The 22,084-nt window shown below is 47.1% G+C and overlaps 1 protein-coding gene across 1 annotated transcript; it reads left to right on the forward strand.

The window, feature by feature from the left end:
• Positions 1-369: 369 nt before the first annotated feature.
• LOC110479003 (uncharacterized) lies at positions 370-9,144 on the forward strand. Its single transcript, XM_077785250.1, has 3 exons — positions 370-575; positions 6,018-6,060; positions 8,024-9,144. The coding sequence occupies exons 1-3, from the start codon at positions 378-380 to the stop codon at positions 8,371-8,373; spliced, it is 591 nt and encodes a 196-aa protein (XP_077641376.1). The 5' UTR covers positions 370-377; the 3' UTR covers positions 8,374-9,144.
• Positions 9,145-22,084: the final 12,940 nt, after the last annotated feature.

Below are 22,084 nucleotides of genomic sequence, written 5' to 3' on the forward strand. Positions count from 1 at the left end.
ACACATCCACAGTTAAAGCTATGAAAGACATAAACACCTCTCCTTTGAGAGGCCCTTACTCAAAACTGAACTGGGATGCCATAAATCAGCCCCCACATTCACACAGAAAACAAAAAACAACAAAAAAAAAATTAAAAAAAAAATAAAGAAAAGAAAGAAAGAAAGGAAGGAAGGGGAAATTTAGATTAGTCACAAAGAAGTTCCCCCGCCTGCCTCTCTGTGCATAAAGGCACTGGCTTCACTTCACTGCTGCTCCTGGGACAGAGCTCCCAGCCCTGCACCCTGCGGCCCCTGCCCTGCTCCCAGCCCTTCCTGGGGCTGGGATGGAACGAGGGGCTGGGATGGAACGAGGGGCTGGGATGGAACGAGGGGCTGGGATGGAAGGAGAGCAGGACACCGAGGCAGGGGCTGGGGAAAAGCTGGAGTGCCACAGGGAAGGGGCAGAGCACGAGTGGAAGCTCTGGCAGGGAGGACAGGTCAGGAACACGCTGCACCTCGTCTCTGCCGTGGCTCAGTGGATTTTACTGCTTGCCTGCCTGATTTACCTGGGTGTACATTTTCTGCAGCCCTCAAAGGTAAGAACTCAGTTCAGCCCGCTGTCTGCTGGCCTGTAAAGCCAGCAATATGGGCTTATTCTCTTTTTTTTTTTTTTTTAAGAAGAGAAAAAAGCTTTTAAGTTTATCCCTATCCCTATCCAAGTTTTTAATTCCTTCTGTATGATAGTGTATTTTAAAATTTTATTTTATTTTTATTTTAATTGCCTGTCCTCAAAATGAAATTCAGTGTTGCTCAGTTCAGCATTTGGGCACAAGTTCCCAGCCGAGAGACTGTTCCAAGAATGCTCTTTTCACTGATCCCTGGGGAAGGGAGGTCTGACTCCCTCCCACTCTTGCCCCTCCCTGCAGTGACTTGTGCATATTTCCATTTAATTGAATAAGATCAAGTGCGTGAATGACAACCCAATGTGCTCATAAACACCTCCTGAACTTTCAGAGTGTACTAAATGGCAAAAGATGTGTGAGAGAAAGCAATTCACCCTTGTGACAGCTCTAGCAAGACCTCCTGACACCTTTGGGTGCTCTCAGTCTGCCCATAAAGCAGGCTTAGGGGAAGTCATCTCCTTGTGTGCCTGCCTGAGGAAGGCTGCTGTGTCCAGAGAGGGTTTTGTGTGCCCACAGCACCACAGCAAACAGGACAAATAACAAAAATGCTTTGGGGCTCACAATGTTCCAGCACAAGCCGCAGCAAATACACGTTTGCCTCTCTCGTGTGCTTGCAGGCTGCTGGATTGTCAACAACCTTTCACTGCTGCTTCAGAGCTGCTGTGCAGCAGCGATTCCTCCTCCCACTCCTTCTCCAGGAGCTTTGCACCACTTTAAAGCTTGTTGTGCTTCGTTTTACCCGAGTTCATTCTTTCCTCCCACCCAGGCTCGGCACAGAAGCAAGCCAGGCATGTGACTGTGGCCTCGTGCTCCAGGTCCTGTGCTGCTTACTGAAACTTTGGTGCTCTGCACAGCTTTCACTGACTTGAGGCTCACTGTGGCTATTAAACTGCAGGATAACAATCCTGACAACACTGAAAGAGAGCACTTGTCAGTCAGGTCAATCCTCTTCTCCTTCCCCTACTCTGGGAGAGAGAAGTTGCCCTGTAAGACAGCAGAGTGCAAGAAATCAGAGTGCTCAAGGTGCAGAAACCTCTTCCAGGTCACACTCTGGCTGTGCAGCCTCATCTCTCAGCATCTGGTTCTTCTGTAAAAATGCTCCTCCTGCGGAGGAAGATAGCAGGGCCTGGCATTCCAGCCTGGGAGCCTTACAAACCCAAGGGAGCAGCAGCAGGTGGGGGGACACAGTACATGTCTGGAGCCTCCCTTCCTCAACAGAAATAACTGAAACAGAGTGCTCGAGGGGCAGCAGTGGCAACAGATGAGAAGTCCAGGTCCTGAGAATCACCAAAGGACCTTTTCAGTTTTAAACACTTGGTAACTACAGGGTTAGGACTATTATTTCTATTCTTTTAACAGATAACCCTGGTGTCCTGTTTGAAGTGCCCTGCTCTGTACATGGGGAGATTTCATTGCAGTGCAATCACAGGGCTCAGCTGGATAACCCTGAACTGGCCATTTAAATGTCTCCTGGAGGGGCAGCAGCACGGATCTGACTTGACTTTTGGGGCAGTTTGGGGATATTTATGGAAGTAGGGGAACAGCAGCGTGAGAGTGGCAGCCTTGGGAGTGCTGGCCCATGGGAGTGAATGAGTGGCTCTCCCTATCCTTGGGAAGAGCCTCCTGCTCTCCAAGGTGCAGAGTGTCATGCTAACTTTTTTGCAAGGGAATAACTGTGTTTTTTCACAGAGAGATCATATTTGATTCCTTTCCATTGTCTTTGTGGAAACATTGCTCTTAAAAAAAATCCCTCCTGGACTGTTCTGTGAAAACAGAGCATAAATAATATCATGGCACATCCTGAGTAGTGAGCATCTGCAGCCTAGATTGTGCTAACAAAAAGGGACAATGATCTCATTTCTGTCATGATACCGCTTGGAGAACAAACCTCAGCTGAGATTTCCAAATGAGGAAGTTAAAAGAAAGGTCAGTGATAGTCTGCTTTTGCATCTGCAATTCCCACCTCTGCTGGAATTGCCTTCTCTTGCCACACCTTTCCTCTTGCTGGAGATGTAAAATCCCTGATCCTGGTGAGGAGAAGGTATAACCCACTTCCAGAGGACAGTCACCTGCCACCTGTGGGACAGCTCCACGTGTGACACAGGCAGTGCCCTCAATCAGCCCCCTGAGGTTTGCTTTCTGTGGTCCAAACTTATTCCTGAAACTGGTGCCAGGTGGCACGGCCATGGTCAGTGTCCCAGCCAGGGGGAAGTCCCCTGTTCAGGGATCCAGAACAGGCAGAAAGGAAGAGTCTGTGTGTAAATGGCATGTGGAAACCTGAGGCTGGCAGTAAGAAGCACCTCCGTGTCCTCAGCCCTCCTGGCACACTTTCCCACATTGCATGTGGAGGCAGAGCAGAGAAGGAGAGGTCACTCACTTGGCTGGGAGCTCCCAGAGTCCTTCCAGTACCATGGGCACATGGAGTGCTCAGCAGGATGTACCAGCAGGTGCCTGTGGGAACCCCCGCCGGGTTCAGGGGTTCCGTGTGGTGGAAAAGTCTCTCCTCCAACCCAAGCTTCCAAAGAAAGACTCTGCAGCCTCTTGTTTGGTCTCAAGGCAGTTTATTGTGAGTTATCTAAAAGATTTTCTTCTCGGGCTGTGGCTGTTTAGTCAGTGGCCCGGGCAGAGACACACACACCCTGACATCCTCTCTGACTGCTGTCTTCTTCTTCTCTCCCCCTGCCCAGGGCTGCTGCTGTCTTTTATAGGGTACATTATGTGTTCCATGTTTACAGTTTTCCCCCAATACCTACTACCTATGTTACAAGGTGCTTTTCTACTCTAAACAAATCCATAAGTGCCAGCAGCACCAAGAACATGGAGGTAAGGAAGAAGAAGGAGGAAGAACAGGATCAGCCCACTTTCCTCCATATTAAAACTTCTGACCCCCATATACAAAATAAAACCCCCCCTGTACAGGTGCTAAACCCCCCCTGTACAGGTGCTAAACCCCCCCTGTACAGGTGCTAAACCCCCCCTGTACAATACTAAAAAATTTCCCCTTCTACTTTGTAACTACTTTTACTATTCTATCTAACCCTTTGTGACTGCTTGTTCCACCTTCAAAGTTGGTAACTCATTCCATGGCTCAAACCCAAAATCACAGCTGTTTGCAGCTGCCTGCCAGGGTCTCAAATGCTTCTGACCAGGGCCTGGAACCTCCAAAAATGTCTGAGGGACATTTTGAGTTCCAACAGTTACCTGCACAGTGCTTTTGAGATCGCACGCCTGCAAGAGAATCGTGAAACAGGCAATTTGCATTAGTGGCAGTGGGGTTGAGAGAAGTGCCTGACCCAGGCTGTCAGGGTTGAATGCACCCTGCCCATCAGTGGCCAGATCACACCAGACGTGTGCTAAGTGCTTTGCTCTTGTCTCTTTTGAGAAACTACCTGGAAATCCCGGCTGTGTGAGCCAGGAGGGGAATGCTGGTGCACTCAGGAATAAGGTCAAGCCTGAGATTCGAGCCGAGGCAATGGACAGGGACGGCGGTGCCAAGGTGGTGCCAGTTCCACCTGCTCGGGGGGGTTGAATTTGCGCTTGCCGGGGTCTCAGCGCCGCGGGCGCCGAGCATCAGCCGCGGCAGCACTAGAGGGTGCCAGAGCAGATCTCTTCCAGCTCCAGCTCCCACCTCAGCCCGGTCCCCGCCTCACGGGCTCTCCCTGTCCCTCGGGGAGCCTTTGGCACAGGTAGCGAGAAGAGCACGGAGCGCTGAGCCCAAGATTCACTCTTTAATCAGGCAAAAGGCTGCGGTTGTGTAGAGACTGCAGATTTGGGTCTGCTGTGGTTATGATGAGAGACAAGTTTGAGATGCCAAGTTCAGATTTAAAAATCCAACGCAGAAGCTTGGTGTTTTGCATATCTGGCCAGTAAGATACACGCTTCTATATTTGCATTCACTTTCTCTGTTACATTCATAAATACAAATCACAGTCATAGAATGATTTAGGCTGGAAGGGACCGTGAAGAAAATCTCTTTCCAACCCCTTTGCCGTAAGCAGAGAGGGACACCTTGCACTGTCACAGGCTGCTCCAAGCCCCTTCCAACCTGGCCTTGAGCACTTCCAGGGATGGAGCACCCACAGCTTCTCTGGGCAACCGGTGCCTGTGCCTCACCACCAAAATTAGGAAGAATTTCTTCATAATAACTAACCTAAACCTGCCCTCTGTCATTTTAAAACCATTTCCCCCTCTCTCATCACTCCAAGCCCTTGTCACAAGTCTCTCTCCAGCTCTCCCGTAGCCCCTTTAGGTACTCAAAGGTGCTTTAAGTTCTCCCTAAAGCCTTCTCCTCTCCCCACTGAACAGCCCCAGCTCTCTCAGCCTGCCTTCACAGCAGAGGTGCTCCAGTCCATTTTAAACCCATCCCAGTGCACTGAAGAGCCTCTGAGAGACCCACACCTCCAGGGAGAGCCTGACCCAAAGTGCACAAGTGCAAGGAGCCATAAAGGCAGAGCCACCTCCCGGTGCCCTGCAGGAGGGTGGGACAGCACACCCGGCTCCTTGCCCTGCCTGTCTGCCAGCTGCTCCCTGCCAGGCTCATGCAGGAAAGGCTCTGCACCCCAAGGGCCCGATGAAATTGCTTTTGGTGGGGCAGTTTTTAAAAAGTTTTGTGTTAGGAATGAGAGATGGATGGAAATTTTTTTTTTTGCTTGTTTTTAGATTATGATTTATTTTTATTAGAAGTTTCATATGTTGTTTATATTTTATATTTAGTGTATAAAGAGAAAGCATTAACATTTATAAGATATATATATATATTTAAGGCTTTAAAAAGTTATTTTGTTTAATTAATTTTTATACATTTTTAATAATAATTAATGATTTACTGTTTAGAAAATATTTATATTGTGGTTTTTTTAATTAATTATTTTGTGGTTTTAATACTGTAGAAAATGGAGTAGATGAAGAATAAGGAGGAGATTAGATAATGTTTAAATTTTTTTATTTAGTTTTTATATTAAAATCTTTAAAGTTTTAAATTTTTGATAAATTATATTATTATTTATTTTATATATTTGTAGGTGTTAATTTATTTTAAAGTTCTGGAAGTTTTTTTTTAGTGGATGAAGGTTAAAAGTAGTGGGTTTTAGAGGACTCAGCTATTTTAGGATATGTAGAGAAATGTTTTTTGTGTTTTCCTTGCTGCCTGCTCTGGCTCGATGCACACACCAGCGTGGTTTTCGAAAGCAAACCAGCCCTGGGGCTGGCAGCCAGGCTGCAGCAATACCCGTGGCCGTGCTGTACCTGGAGCCCAGCTGCGAGGCTGCAGCCCTGTGGTCCTGGCTGGGAAATGAAAGCAGCAGCCGGGGGCTGCCAGCCCTGCCTTAACCAGGATTTACCCGCTTTGTCTTCCAGACCCAGAGTGACAAGGTGCTGTGGACCCACATCCGCTACACAGGTGGGTGTGGGGTGTTGGGTGGGGTCCCCCAGGGTCCCTTGACCACCCCCCAGCGCAGCAGCCACCACTGTGCCACATCCCACATTTATATTTATATTATAACTTATCACAACTTATATAACTCCCCACCCTAGCACAGTCCCCAGGGACCTCCGTGGCATCCTGTGGCCCCTAAAATACCCAAATGGCTCTTACGGGCTCGGTGCCACAGTGATGGCTTCTTCTTCTTCAGGTGCCAGGAGATCTGTCAGGGGAGAGGGGCCAAGCCTGCCCCAGTGCTGCAAGGGGACAAAACGAAACAATTGGGTTTTCCCAGAGCAGACCAAATAACCTGAAAATCTGCGTGGATCCCTGCAGCCCTCACCTATCTCCTTAAAACACTCTTTCACTCTGTGAATGAACAAGAAAGGTGCTTTTTGACAATTTACTAAATGCACACGGCATGCTCTTGGCTTTTTCTGAAACAAGTCAATGGTTTCCTGATTTATGAAAAATGTAAATGATTTCCTCAGGAGGAGTGGGTGAGAGCACACACCATATCAGATGTGCTGCTCTGCATGGCAGCGACACTGGAGGTTTGTCTGACGTCACACCTCAGAGATAAAACCAATCAATAAAACGATTAAAGTAATACTGAAATATTATTGACAGTTTTACTTTCAGTTAGAAGTGTGAGGCAGCAGGGAGTCCAACCTAATAGAAGCCCATCTTCTTCAGAGGAAAAGCTTGAGAAATTTGGCCCCAGCCCAGAGGGGCTGTGCTCCCTGCCTGGAGCCCTTCTGGCTGCCCTGGCCCCGGGGGTTCAGCTGGTGTGCTGAGAACCCAGGGGCACAGCACAGAAACATGGCCAGCACAGCCTGGGAACTGTTACTCTTCATTCCACCAGAATATCTTGCCAAGTTCCAGTTTAATTTCTCCTTTTTCTGCTCTGTATTAATTAATTCCTTCTGCTTCTGTCTCTTTGCTGCTCTTTCATCATGTCTTCTGGAAAAAAAAAAACAAACCATAAAACACAACCAAACCCTAAGACAAGGGATTATGTTACCAGTATCTCCACAGAAAGCACTTTCTGTCTTCCGGCTCTGGATGCATTTTCTTCATCTTATTTACTGTCTTAATTTTCCTGTTCTTTTTGTGAACCTTTTCTTTCTAAACTCATAGTGATGCTTTACATGCTGTATTTTTCTATATTTTAAGATACAGAGTAAGTAAATAGTGCATAAATAAAAATCGGGAGGAGCAATACCTATAAACCATGCGCCAAAAGGCACGGCGTAGTCCAGAGTGGTAATCTGTAAATTTCCATGGGAGATGATGGCTGGCTAGGGTAGATAATATTCTAGCTCTGGCCTCTTGGATTAAGCTTCTTTTTTTTTTTCTTCTTTTTTTTTTTAAGAGATGGGGTAACTGAGAAATGTTTTAAAAACTTTTATTTTATTTTTAGTCTTATATGAAGGGTAAGACAATACAGATGTTATAATTTACATTATAATTAAAAGTTAATTATTTCTTAATTACAACATATTATAAGTGTTTTTTGTTTATTAGTTTTTGTTACACTATGTTGTAAATGTTTTAAAGTTAATAATCTAAAATTACTCTGTGGGTTTTACTACAATGTATTTTTCATAGTTTTATTTCTCTTAAGTATTTAGTCTTATTTGTAAGGCTATCTTTTAAAACTTGTTTCTAGTTCTATTTCTCAACGTTTGTCTTATTCTACGGTATTTCTAAGTATTTTTTATTTCAGAGTTTGTATACAGATGTATACTATGTGAGTCGCTTGTTAGGCTTTGAGAATTCTCTACAAATCTATTTCTCACATTGGTCTGCCCTGTTCTCTGGTTTACTTTCCCCTTTTTTTATATTTTTCAATCTTCCCTGCGGTCAGGTGGTGCAAGCCAAGCCGTTCCCTAGAAGACATTTGTCAGCATGGGATCATCTTTGCTCCCTTGCATTGCAGGTGAAAGCACGGAAGGAGCAGCCGTGAACCTGACCGCGGAGTTCGGGCCCATCCAGGTCAGGAACGGCTCTGTCGTGGTGCCCTGCGACGGCCTGTACCTCGTGTCCCTGAGGAGCTTCATCTACCAGCCCAGGGACGGGGCCGAGCTGAAGCTGACCCTGCAGGTCACACAGAAGACGACCAGAAGTGTCCCGTGGGAGGAGACTGTGCAGGGCAGTGAGAGCAGGGTGAACCTCAGCACAGTGCTCTACCTGTTCGAGCAGGACAGCATCACGCTGTGGACCAGCTCCCACGCCAACATCTCGGACCTGACCTTCAGCCTGGTGTTAGTAGGTGAGAACAAGTCCTAGCTGCAGGAGCTGGAGTACGAAGAGCAGCACGGAAAGAACAGCCTTCCCCACCGAGCTGTAGGCTTTGTACTTGTCCAGGCAGACTGCTCTAGAAGCCCTCGTGGGGCTGTGGAGGGCCTGGCTGGGAGTGCAGATGAACCACAGGTTTTATGTAGTGCATGCAGGATTCGCTTCTTTGGAGCTCTCTGCAGCTGATTTGCTACCCAGGATGGATCTTTCCAACCCTGGGGAAAGGGATGCGTGAAGCTCATGAGAAGAACAGAAATGAAAGCCGAAGAAAGTCACCCAAGCTTAGCTCATATTCAGAGAAACCCCGGGTTTCCCTATTTACTTGACAGTATCTGTATATAGTAGAAATGTGTTGTGTTTTTTCTCAAATAAAAGTCTGGTGACTCAGGAAGATACCTCAAGTGTCTTGAAGCCACTTGGAGCAGGAGGAGCACAAATCTGCCCAGCAAGATGGCAAACAGGGAAGAGGCAGCCTGAAATGCCTTTGGAGGGAGCCAGATAAAGGCTGTCTGAGAGAGAAGGGCCGTGAGAGAAGGTGCTGCTTGGAAATGAGCTGACAGGACTGCACTGGGCAGCAGGAGCACTGACTGGAGTTCTGGGGAGAGCCTTTGAGAGTGGAGCCCCACTGGCTGTTCCAGCTGTCTGCAGATCACTGATGCCTGCACCCATCTGCTGGGACATTCAGGGCCTCAGAGGAAAACCTCCTTCAAGCACACACACACCGGCTTGACCCAAAAGTCATCCAGGCACATAAAAAGTTGGGCAAACTTGTGGTGAGCTCTCTAATGGACCAAGGGGAGGCTGCAGGTCTGTGCAGCCTCTGCTCAGGGAGGACTCGGATGGTTCTCATGCCTGCCCTTGGCTTTGTCCCACGGGTGTGACCAGAGCTTCCAGGCACAGCTGCCTGCTGCTGCTGCAGTCAGACCTGTCTCAGTGACTCTCCTGCCTGCTCCGACTGCAGCTGCTGGAGACAGGTCCTGCCCATGCTGCAGGCAGCCCCTGACCCCAGCAGCTGGGGTGTTTTTGCTTGCAGCAAGGCAGATTTTAACTACCTGTCAGTTTTTGACTTTGTGTCTCCCAAGGAACTCATTGACATTTCAGCATGTCACTGCTGGCTGCACGCTCCAAAGTCTTGTGCTAAAAGTATTTATGTATTTAAGTGATGGGCATAAGAATGTTACATCAGATTGCTTAGGAACACTGGGAAGGGTTCAGAGCAGATTGTCAGCACCAAACTCCTCTTTGAAGATGCTTCCAATGCTCTGGGCTGTTCCTGCTTTGCAGACACCCAGACCTGGGCTGATGCACTCCTGGCTGAGCACTCCAGCAGGCTCAGGTGCTGCAGGCAACTAAGGACATCCTCCAGGCCTTGGAGAGTCATCCTGGGCTTTAGGCTAAGGAGCTTCCCTACCTGGCCAGGCTGGAGCCTCAGGGGAAACTGGCTGAAGCTTTTCTCTCCTCAGCTGAGGAGCTGTGGCTGACTTGCCCCTACAGGATGCTCATCATTAAGGGATATTTTGGGCTTTTAACTCTGGCCATGCTCACCACCAGTGGACTGAAGGCAGCTGCACCCTGCCCCGAGGCTGGGGATTGTCACTCCCCAGCAGAAGCGAATGTGTTTCTCTTCCTAAAAAACAATACATTTTTCCTTTGTAGTATTTGGGCTTGTAGTGTCCCTTAGAGGCGGGGCCGTGGGAGAAGGAGGTTGGAAGTGGCTGGTGAATGATACATTCAGTGTTTGAGCAGACATTTCCAATGGTATGGAAACTGTATGACATTTTCACATACTTCCTTTTTTTTACAGTTCAGCTTCTGTTTCAGCTCTCCATGAGGGTGTGCAGGGCTGGGGCTCCCCAGCGTGTGCTAACACTGGGCAGGCCATGCCCAGTGTGCAGGGCTGCACAGGACAGCAAGAAAGATGAAGCCTTTCTCTGAAGAGGGCACAAATGGATTTGTTCTTTGGAAGGCTGCACCCTTTCTTCTTGTTTAGAGTAGGAGAGGACATTTCACTCACTGATCCCACTGCACTTCCAGGCTGAACTGGACTGATCTGCATCTATACATATACCTGCACTTGTCTTGAAATAAAGGTTGAAACAATTCAACTCCTGCCACTGATTACTTGATGGACTGACTGCCCTCATCAGAAAGTTTCCACGCCCTCAGCTTTTATTTGAGACCCCTTTCTTCCACCAGGTTAAAAGTCTCTGTGATATCAGAAACATCAATTTTTGTTGCTGGGGTTGTAGAGGCCTTGTAGGAGCTCACAGATGGTGCTAGAATCCCACCTGACAGCTCTGTTCAGCCAGGCCAGTGCACCCAGGGCTTAGGCCACCCCTTGAAGCCGGGCATGTGGAAGTGCAAGGCTGGACCAGGCAGTTTCTGGAGACTACAGAGGGGCAGCACATTCTTTTTCCCATGCTTACAGTCACAGAAAGGAGACCTCGTGGTGTGTCCTCTGTGATGGATGGGTAGTGCGAGGATTGACTCTCACAATTATCATGTATATTGACAAATATCATGTATATATGGTAAGAAAAAATTTATAGATTTATAGTTATGTTTTACCCTCCCGCATTACCAGGGGACATCTGGGGTTGGGACATTTGGGAGGGTTGGCTTGTCACTATGGGACATTTGGGAGGGTTGGCTTGTCACTATGGTGACATCTGACCTCCAATCAGGGTTTAAGGAAGCAAAACTCCACCACTGGACAGAGGAGAAGGAGATGGACAGAACTTTGGGAGGGGCAAAAGGGTTAAAAGGCAAAACCTCCATTGTGTGATTGAGCACATGGTGGGAAAATCCTCTGCTCCCAACACTGTAACATTTTCTCTATTCAGTCTTCTGTTGTATTTTTGATGAGGCTTAATAAACCTTTCTAAATTTCTGGAAGTGAGTAGCACTTTCTCACACCTCTCTTTCCACAAGGCCATTTCACAGGACGCAGCCATCAGCTGGGTCATCACTGACCCCTGGGTGTCCAGGCAGCCTCTCCCACTGCTGTGGTTTTGTCTAAGCCATGCTGCTGCACAGGCTCCAGAGGTGGCCACGGTGTTCTCATTCTCCTTCTCCTTTCCCATCTCTCCTGGCTCACCTTAAGGATGACAGAGCTGCTGTGAGAGCCATGGCCACCCCTGGGGAGGAGCTGGCCTCGATGTTCCCAGCAGAGGAGCCACGCAGAGCAGAATGGGATGGAGGCTGCTTCTCCTTACACAAATCATGTTGGGAAACAGTCACAGGCCATTCACACCCGTGTGAAGATGACCTCATTTTTTACCACATATGGTTATCAGTAATAATGGTTGAGCCTGTGGTTTTTCAGACACCATTTACATTTCATCAGCCAGCCTGAGTCACAGCTATTGCCCGTCAGCTTCACCAGAGAGGAGAAAGCCAAAGTGCAAAGTGCAGCTGGCTGGTGCTGCTGTAGAGCCAGCCCTGTCCAGCTCAGGCAGCAGAAAACACAGAAATTTTATTTCCTTATTCAACAATCAAAATACAAAAGTATGACACAGACTCAAGCAGCCTCCTGCAGTACCTAGTTGGGAAGGTTTGACTTAAGAGACTTTTCTCAGCAACATCTCTAACTTCAGAGCTGTTTTTGAGCTGGCAGTTGGTTTCTATTTTCCAAGGGATTCAGACCAGCCCCAGAGATGCTTGCTTCCAGCTATGGGATAATAATCCACCAAAATAAAGCAAATTGAGCAACACACTCACTGAGGACTGGGAGGAGCTGGTGCCAGGCCAGAAAAGGACAGTGGTGAGCAGAAGGATTCATCTGCAGCATTAAATGCCCTAAGGCCAGGCAGGATCAGGAGGTTGTTTACTCATTCTCCAAGTGGATGAGGAAGGCACTTAGGGGCTCCATTCTCCAAGTGGATGAGGAAGGCTGCTGAGGGCTCAGTTCTCCAAGCAGATGAGTGAAGCTCTTAAGGACTGCAGAGCTGAGCAAGCAGAGTGGAGGCTGGGGCACATCTCCCCATGGAGGTGCCAGCAGGCCAATTTTCTGACAGCTGTTCAGCATCCCAGGGCAGAACACACCCCACAGGCTGTTCTGGGAGAGCCTCCCTGCCCCACTGCACCAGGAAGGAGGAGTCTGAGAACAAGAAAAGCCCCAGGCCAGGGCAGGAGGGGACAGTGGCTGACCTGTCCCAGGGGAGCAAGGACACAGGGAAGGAGAGCTCAGCAGAGATGTGAAGCTGGTAGGGGTCCATGGACTGACTGTCCTTAGGACTTTAGGACTGTAGGACAGTTGGAGGGCAGGACTAAAGGAGTTTTTCTCCTGTGAGCTCACTCTCAGTGAGTGAACCAAACCTCTGCAAATGCCCCAGCACAGCCCTGCCTCATCAAAGAGCTGATTCCTCCTCCTGCACAATTACCTTTCCAGCAGGACAGCTCTGAGCTCCTGCTCACCTGGTGCCCCAAGAGGGTTACGAGCTCCACCTGCTCAGAGCACAAGAGCACTCAAGACCCATTCCTGGGCCTGCACTTTCTGCTGCCTCTGCATTTTGCAGGGGTGGGTAGTCCATGCTGCTCCTTGGTGGCCAGCCAAGGCACAGGACAAAGTTTGGGGCATGTGGAAAACACCAATTGCTTGTTTTTTAAAATCTTAGAAGTTTATTAATAATAAAATAGTTATAAAAAAAAAAGTAATAAAATTAGAGTAATAAAAATTTGGACAATGAGGATTAGGATACTACAAGACAATAAAAAGCAAAGAATTAGAGATGTCCGGATGTTTTTGGACACTAAGCTGCCAAAAACATGCCCGGTGAACAAAGGGAACACCCTTAAAAACACCAGCCTGCTGCATATTTGTAAATCTCATACACAATGCATAAATTCCTTGCAAATTAAAAACTTTTCTGGTTTTTGTCAACTTCGTCCCCTTAATCCTGGTGGTTCTATAAGGATGGAGAGAAGGTGGAAGAATGTTTGTTTGTTCTGATAAGGAGGCTGTAACTCTTCAGGGTTTGTGTTGCTGTTATCTCTGTGTGAAGAGATTCTTGATTATCTTATCCCTTTCTTGAGCTAGTAAAAAATATCTTAAATCACATAGTTTCTATTTTAACATTATGTTGTAAGCTAAAACTATATTTAACACACTACTTTAAAAAGATTAAGACAGTATTACAAAATAACCCTCCATAATACATATAGTATTCAATTTAATATTTGTGAAAAGCCATTCATAAAATATATAATTTTCACAGGGCAGGACAAAACTTGATGTGGGCACAGATGCACTTTTCTAATAATTGCTTTCATTGTTTGCTTTGAGGAAAAATTCACACCTGTTTCCTGGCAATCCAGAGACCTGTTTCATTTCTTTATATAGAAATGCACTGCAAGGACAAACATTTAACCCAGCATAGGATCTGATCCATAAAGGATACAGCATCCCCATGGTTTCATCACCAAGTACATGCCTGAGACAAGACATCATGGGTGTTATCTCATGGAGTTAAAAGGACTCACTTTCTTGTTTTGTTGATTTAAGGTTTCCATTACTGTCAGTGTCCACTTATTTGGCTTACTGTCACCAGCACAGAAAGTGAGCAAAATGATGCACCCAATGAGGACAAACAGATGAGATTGGTTTCTGACTTTTTTAGGGGTTGTTTGCAGCATTTTGAATCATTGGTTGATCTGCTTCTCCCTTTGTTACTTCCCCATAGGAACCGGAGACATTGACACATCCACCCGCAGGAAACTTCTTTAATATCTCCCGTGTGCTAAAAATACAGCTGGACTTGATGGTCTGAAAGTCTTTTCCAGCCTAAAGAATTCTATTGTTCCATGTGTTCTGCCCCGGAAAATGTGAAGAAGTAACTCTGGTAGCTGCTCACCCACCCTGAAAAGACTCAGATTATCCACAGTCCCAAGCAGCACCCACACTTTCCAAGAAAATGTTTGCTCCAGCTCACAGGAGAAAAATCTCACTGCCTTTCCAGTTAGTTTCAATAACTCAAATCATCTCCTAGTGTTATGCTTGATCCTTTCCCCAAAAATGTCCTTTCTAGAGGCAGGGTTAGGTGCTGCCTTCCCGAGCCAGTGCTTCATGGCCCACGTGCCAAATCCTGATGTTTGCACTGACTCTGCTGCCATGGATGCAACCAGAAACCTCACCTGGCCCATTCCAGAAAAGCCAGGGCTCCTCCTTGCTGTTGTGGGTACAGTCACACACGCCTTTGTTCTGTGAAAAATGCCAATCACTTGCTTTTTAAAATTTTAAAAGTTTAATAGTAATAAAATGGTTATAAAAACAATAATACAATTAGAGTAATAAAGTTTAGAGTTCAGACAATTACAAGACAATAAAAAGCAAAGAATTACAGACGTCCAGATGCTCTCTGACACTAAGTCACAACAAGCATGACTTGTGAACAAAGGAATCACCCTTAAACCAATACACTTGTTGCATATTTATATATCCTTCATGGTTATATATACATTCTATTCTAAACAAGAAACTCTGTCTCTTGTATGTCAACTGTTTCCTTTAATCCCCATGGTGTCTTGGAGTCTGAGCAAGGCCTGAAGAAATTCACTTCTGATAAGAAAACCATAAATTCCTCTCCTTTGGAATATTTAGGTGTTCCTCAAACCTAAAAAGAAAACTCTCATTCCTAAAAAGCAAACTCCCCCCATATACATAGTCTCTATTTTAACATTATGTTGGAACCTGAAACTACACTTAACACACGACTTAAGAGAATTAATACAGCATAACTTTCTAACATTACACATATAATATTCATTGTAACATTTGTGAACAGCCAATCATAAAATATGCATTTTTCACAGTCCCATGCCTGGGTTTGCAAAAACACCTGCAAAGAAACCGATGGAGGGACAGAACCCTGTACTGGCCTGCAGCCTCCCATAGGGACCTGCACAGAGTTTGGACCAGAGAAGCTCCAGCTGTGCTGCAGCTGGTTTTGGGCTGAGCTGGCCACCAGCCACACCATTAACACCCCAAAAATTTGAGGTCAGCACAACAATGCTGAGTAAAGAAAGCTGCCTTAGACCAGAGAGGAGGCTGAATCAGTGATCAAAACCCAAACTGTGTGGAAGCAGAGGGTGCTGCATAATTAACACCTGCCATGCTTCACATTGTAAATACAGCTTGTGAAAAATGCATATTTTGTGATTGGCTCTTTGCCAATATTATATGTGTAATGGTAGAAAGTTGTGCTGTATTAATTCTCTTAAGTAGTGTGTTAACATAATGTTAAAATAGAAACTATGTGATTTAAGATATTTTTTACTAGCTCAAGAAAGGGATAAGATAATCAAGAATCTCTTCACACAGAGATAACAGCAACACAAACCCTGAAGAGTTACAGCCTCCTTATCAGAAAAAAAAAACATTCTTCCACCTTCTCTCCATCCTTATAGAACCACCAGGATTAAGGGGACGAAGTTGACAAAAACCAGAAAAGTTTTTAATTTGCAAGAAATTTATGCGTCGTGTATGAGATTTATGAATATGCAGCAGGCTGGTGTTTTTAAGGGTGTTCCCTTTGTTCACCGGGCATGTTTTTGGCAGCTTAGTGTCCAAAAACATCCGGACATCTCTAATTCTTTGCTTTTTATTGTCTTGTAGTATCCTAATCCTCATTGTCCAAATTCTTATTACTCTAATTTTATTACTATTTTTTATTTTACTAATAAACTTCTAAGATTTTAAAAAACAAGTGATTGGTGTTTTTCACACAGCTGATCAAAAAAGCAGAGACAGACAAAATCACCAAAGGGTGAGAGGAAAAGAGAGAGCAAGGAAAGCTCTGAGGGGTTTTCCAAGCAGATTGTGAAGATGGTTTTGCTGAGAGACAAGTGGCTCCTCCACATGTGTTGGGGGCAAGCTCTCAACCTGCAGGCGAGCTGGGAGCAGCTCCTGCACACAAACTCCCCAGAACTGTTTGTTTGGGATCCTGGAAAGCCTCACTCACAGACCACATCCATAAAGAGCACTGTGCTTAGCCCTGGAAGGCTTCTGGAAGGACACCCAGGGTGGGACAGCTCTTGGCTTAGCAGCTCCCCAGGGCAAAGGGCTAAATCATCCAGCACCAGGCGTCTGTAACACAACTCACCACATCAAATGCATGGAAAGTCATGTTGTTTCAAACAAGAATTGTGATTGAAAATCAAGCTAGCTTAGTCAGAGAACAGTCCTAAGTCATACGGGAAGAGCTTCTCTCAAGTAGTGGAAAATTACTTTATCTGTTGAGAGTCACCAGCCCATTAATTAAAGTGTTTTGTTCAGCACTGATGCCTATCAGATGTCTCACTTCTGGTGTTATTTTCCTTGGGCCTGAGGCTGTACTATAACCCCACCCTGAGGGAAACATTTTCTGGCCTTGCACTTCTGGAGCACAGCTCTGAACGAGTGGCTTTGTCTAACCAGTTCTATGCTGGAGAAGCAGCACTATCTGGTCACTGTGGCCCCAAGGGCATGTGAGAGCAGCTTGGCTTTTTCACTTTGTCATGTTTTGCACCCTCTGTCCCCAGCTGAGCACAGTGAGTCAGACCTTGAGGTCTGAAACTTTTTCTTCTTGTCCTCCTGACCACGATCATCAAAAGCATGAGTATGTTAAAAGACTTCAAATGAAAGTACATTTGTCTCATTCTTGCAACACTTTTACACTTGCACTTTCTCCAAACCCAGGAAACTGCAACGACAAATTAAGAGATTGAGCAGGGATTGCGGTTAGGGGTATTGTGTCACAAATATCTGAGGATTGCCCATCTCAGTTTAGCTATTTCTGAGTCTGTTCTGCAATGCTTGCACACCCTTCACACAGGTGAAGATATGCCAGGTGTGCCACGTTTTCCTCCCAGCTCCTGTGAGACCAACTTCAGCAAATAGCAGGGCATGAATTCAGCAATGTGCTGGGAAAATGAACTTCAGGCCTGGGCTCATAGTTTCATTTGAAATGGTCCTGAATTGCTGGAGTGGCTTTCTACAGCTTGAAATACCAACCATGGGGGGTTGCAGGAATTGCTGTGGCACAGTGCAGAGGATGGATGGAGAGTTTTCCTCCCTGCTGATGTGGTCACAGCTGCGAGGGATGAACACAGCAGGAGGTGACACAAGGAGGCAATGGGCAGGAGGCAGCCTCAGACAGGGGCTAGGGCTGGTCCCCATCTACCACAGAGCTCAGAGAGCAGCCAGCACAGCCATGACTTCACACACACACACACACACACAGCCTGCAGCCCCTAAGCCAAGGAGAGAAAGGACAGCTCAGGACTGGAGCTCTGGTCTCTACTCCTGCACCTGGTTTTGACAAAAACAGGCCCTAAAGCAAAATCCACGAAGGATGTGCCACCCATCACAGCCTTGAAACTGGAGTTGGGGTCTCTCTGGCTCGCTCTGCCTGCCCCATCCCTTTGCAGGGTGACACAAGCTCAGCAGGAGGGTTGAGGTGGCTGCCACGGAGCAGTGGGAGAGGTCTCATCGTGGGGCCAAGTCTCACCTGAACGATGCCTCTTGCTCGTCTTTCATGTGGGATGTTTTCCCCATGCAAAAGCAGGCCAACATCACCAGCAGAATTCAGTCTTTGCCTGATTTTTCAAGTGTCCCTGGTAATGAAGGTTTAGGTTGTTTCCCATCTCCATCCACATTGTCACAGAACTTGGGCAGGGTGAGAAGAAGCCTCACTTCTGGGAGCAGGCACAGAGTCACGTCAGGGTGACAAAATTAGCTGCCCAGGGAGCTTCAGGCTCAACAGAGAGACTTCTATCTACAGTGCATGCCAGTGAGCTTGGGCAGCCTCGGGGGGAAAAGATGCCTGGGATATCCCTCCACTTCTGAGGTCTGGATGTCTCCTGATGTGCTGGCAGGTGATGCACACACGGGCAGTGGGAGCTCGGATGCGTGGAGGAAACATCTGAATCTTGGCCAACAAAAGCAGCACTGTGTGGGTGTGGAGCTCCCAAGGCATTGCTGCACAGCAGGAGTGAGAGGGAATGTCACAGCCCTGCCACCACAAGACCTTCCTGGCAGCAATCTCCCGGATGCCCTGAGGTGAGAATTTCTGCAAACACAAAAATAAAAATAAAAATACCCCTCCTTTCCGGCTGCACCTTCCCTGCCTGCTCCTCCTCTGGTGGGAGAGGTGCAGCTCCCTGCAGCACATGAGATCATCCTGCCAGGTGCTGTGTGGGCAGTGAGATCTGTCAGCAGCCTGTCCATAAATGCCATCTTGTTTCACCAAAAAAAAACAGGGAAGAAGTTTCATGTATTTTGCCTGGGGATGCTGATGGGAGGGAGGTTGATAATTAAACGAATGCAACAGCTTCCAGCTAGAAATGCCAGCTCACCAGTTTCTGGGCTGGGCAAAAAAAGAAAAACACAACTCACTATGGCTGCAAAACTGACTTCAATCTTAAATTTTTCTTCTGCCCGAGTCTCAACCAGCTTTTCTGTTCTGATAGTAAATAGACAAGGCAGCTGAAGGAACAGAGAGGGTTGGCTTTCACTTTCCAGCCTGCAGGCACCATCAGGTAGACTTCTGTCCAACTGCTTGGCTGTGCTCCAGCCCCCTGAGCTGTGCTGGGGGATTGCCCCGTCTCCCTGCTAAAACCAACTCCTGAACTGCTGCCTGCGTCCTGGTAAGGGCGTGCAGCAGCCAGGCACAGGTTGCTGTGAAACCTCCCAAATAAAGCGTGATCCCAGTGGTGAGACGAGGTCAGTGGGCAGGGGTTGGAATCCACAAAGTACTCAAGTGGCAGCTCTTGACACAATCTCTCGAGTATCTTGCCTTTGAAAGGTCAGATTTTAGGATAAGGTTGGTGACTGTCCCTTATGGGAGGAAACATACCTGATTTGGGTGAAAATACCTTAATTTCTGCCAAATCCTCCAAGGAATGTAAATCAGTAGTTGGATAAAATCAGTTGAAGGGTTGAACTCAATTCTATTAACTTTATTTTGAAACAAATGAAGGCACATTCCCAGTACAGGCAGTAATTTTCTCTTGATTCCTTTCAAGATCATTTCCATGTTTTCTGTTAAAAAAGGCTTCAAAAATAACACTGTTTTTTTCCAAAGACAAACAAATAAAAGCCTTAAAAGCAAAAATAAATGTTTTGCTTATATGTGAACTTGTAACATTTTTGTCTGCAAGAGCAGATGTTTCTCCTTCTTGATCTTTACAAATTTTCAGTTCATAAACCAGACAGTCACATTCTTCCAGGGAAACATTTCATACAAGCCATGGGATCTGTCCAGGACATCTCCCAGATGTTGGGAAATCTGTGCAAGGAAACACAAATCTGGGGAAGCTGGCAGTGCTAATGCACAGAGGTGTCTGAAGGGATGGGGTTTTCTTTTTCCTTGCTTCTGGTCTGGGCTGAGGATGACTCTGTTTTTCTAAGCCATGCTGGAGACAGCAGCGGCAGGAGCTACAAAAGCAGAGGTGCAGAGAGGTGGGCAGTGACCCAGCTGGGGAGGAGGATGCTGGCTGAGCTCAGGGATGTGTGGATGTCTCTTCCCTGCCTTTGGGCAAGCAAGAGGGAGAAGGGGCTGCCTTGGGGGGCTGTGGGGGTCCCCAGCCCGATTTCCTCCTGGCATTTCCACCCTGCTCTGCGCAGAGCTCGGAGCCATCGGCGAGCATGGGAAGGAGACTCCTGCTGAGGGGCTGTGACAGGAGCCAGGGGTGTGTGACAGCACAGGGGGGTCCCAGCAGAGCAGGAGAAGCTGCTGAGGGTGGCAGCCCAGCAGCAGGGGCTGGTCACGGTGTTGTGAAAAATGCATATTTATGATTGGCTTTTGGCAAATGATACAATGAATATTATATGTTGCTGTATTAATTCTCTTACGTATTGTGTTAAGTGTAGTTTTAGGTTACAAAATAATGTTAAAATAGAGACTATGTATGTGGGGGGAGTTTTCTTTTTAGGAATGAGATACTCGATTTGAGGAACACCTAAATCTTCCAAAGGAGAGGAATTTATGTTTTTTTATCAGAAGAAGCGAATTTCTTCAGGCCTTGCTCAGACTCAGCGCCATGGGGATTAAAGGAAACAGCTGACATACAACAGACAGAGTTTCTTGTTTAGAATAGAATGTATGCATAACCAGAAAGGATGTATGAATATGCAACAAGTGTATTGGTTTAAGGGTGATTCCTTTGTTCACAAGTCATGCTTGTCGTGACTTAGTGTCAGAGAGCATCTGGATGTCTGTAATTCTTTGCTTTTTATTGTCTTGTAATTGTCCTAACTCTAAACTTTATTACTCTAATTGTATTATTGTTTTTATAACCATTTTATTACTATTAAACTTTTAAAATTTTAAAAACCAAGTGATTGGCGTTTTTTACAGTGTCCCAGCACGCGCGTGTGCTGCTGTCCCCAGGGAGGATGGGGGAGGATGAGGGACAGGCCACTGGCACGTGCCTGCTGGAGCCTGTGGTCCTTTTGGAGCACATTTGTGAGGGTGTGGGCCGCAGCACAGCATGGCTGCTGAATTAATGACATGGTTTTTGCTCACCACAAACTGCACAGAAGGTCTTTTTGGTCTTCTGGATGGCGCAATGCTGCGCATTCCAAAAAACCCTGCACTGGGGTTATCCTAACTCCTTATTCCAGAGATTTTTCTCCACCAGATCCCTGCCTCTGCCCCAGGATCATGGATGGGCAGAGGAGAAAGGAGCAGCCTGAGCTGCCTCGAGGACCCTGCAGCTGCAGGACCCTACATGGACCCTTGGACCCACAAGCATCAGGAGGGTGACACGGGATCTGTGCTGGCTGCTCCTTACAGCGTGAGCTCACATAGAAGGGAGCATCCCACTAAATGAACAGATAGCAGGATTAAACGGAAAACAAGGACTTCTAAAAGTTTTTCCATGCATCTAGGCCATATAAAATAACTTGCGGAAGTGATTGCTATAAGAGGAAGCTGAAAGGTTGGACAGGTTCAGAAAGCAGCCCCTTCACACACAGGGAATCCCTCAGAAACTGCTGAAAGGAAAGAAACAGAATACACATCAGACCTGGTGTCTAAGGCAGGACACCACTCTGGATGGCCTCTGAGCCCACTCAGCTCAACCACCGTTGTACAAGGCTGAATGGGAAGGGCAACACTCCAAAAAATGGGTCCTCAGAGCTGAGCAGCCCAACCACAGCAGTGGAGGCCAGGCTGTCTGTGCCCAGTGTGGGCAGCTCCCTGCCATGTACCAGGCCTGGGTGTCCCTGTGGCAGTGCTTGTCATCTGCTGCCCTGCCAGGGCAAAAAATCCCCTCTTGCAAAGCTCACGTAACAAAGGCAGGGAGTTGTGCAAGGCAGCACTGGAGGTGCTGATGACACAGCCCAGCTGTCAGGGCTTCTTCAAATGCATGGAGGAAATAAAAGCAGCATCTGACGATGCAATGGGAAGAAGTCAGGAGGGGGAAACGCTAAAGACATCCATGCCCAAGGATAAGAGTGTTTAATTAGCACGGCCACCCTCGAGCAATGCTGGGGAGAGCAGGGACAGCCCAGGCCAGGGGCTGGGTGCTCACCCCACAGCTGGGCTGTGCCCCTTGGGGGCCACTGGGGAAGGCAAGAGGTGCCTGGCTCCCACTGCACAGCACCCTGGCAATGCTGAACTAAAAAGCAACCCAGGTTTTCAGCCAGCATTTTCAGAGCTGGGTTTCCTGGCAGGCTGGCCCAGAATGGACACGCAGCTCCGAGCTCAGGGACAGCAAGGGC

Source organism: Lonchura striata, chromosome 9 (genome assembly GCF_046129695.1).
Source record: "Lonchura striata isolate bLonStr1 chromosome 9, bLonStr1.mat, whole genome shotgun sequence".
Lineage (NCBI taxonomy): Eukaryota > Metazoa > Chordata > Aves > Passeriformes > Estrildidae > Lonchura > Lonchura striata.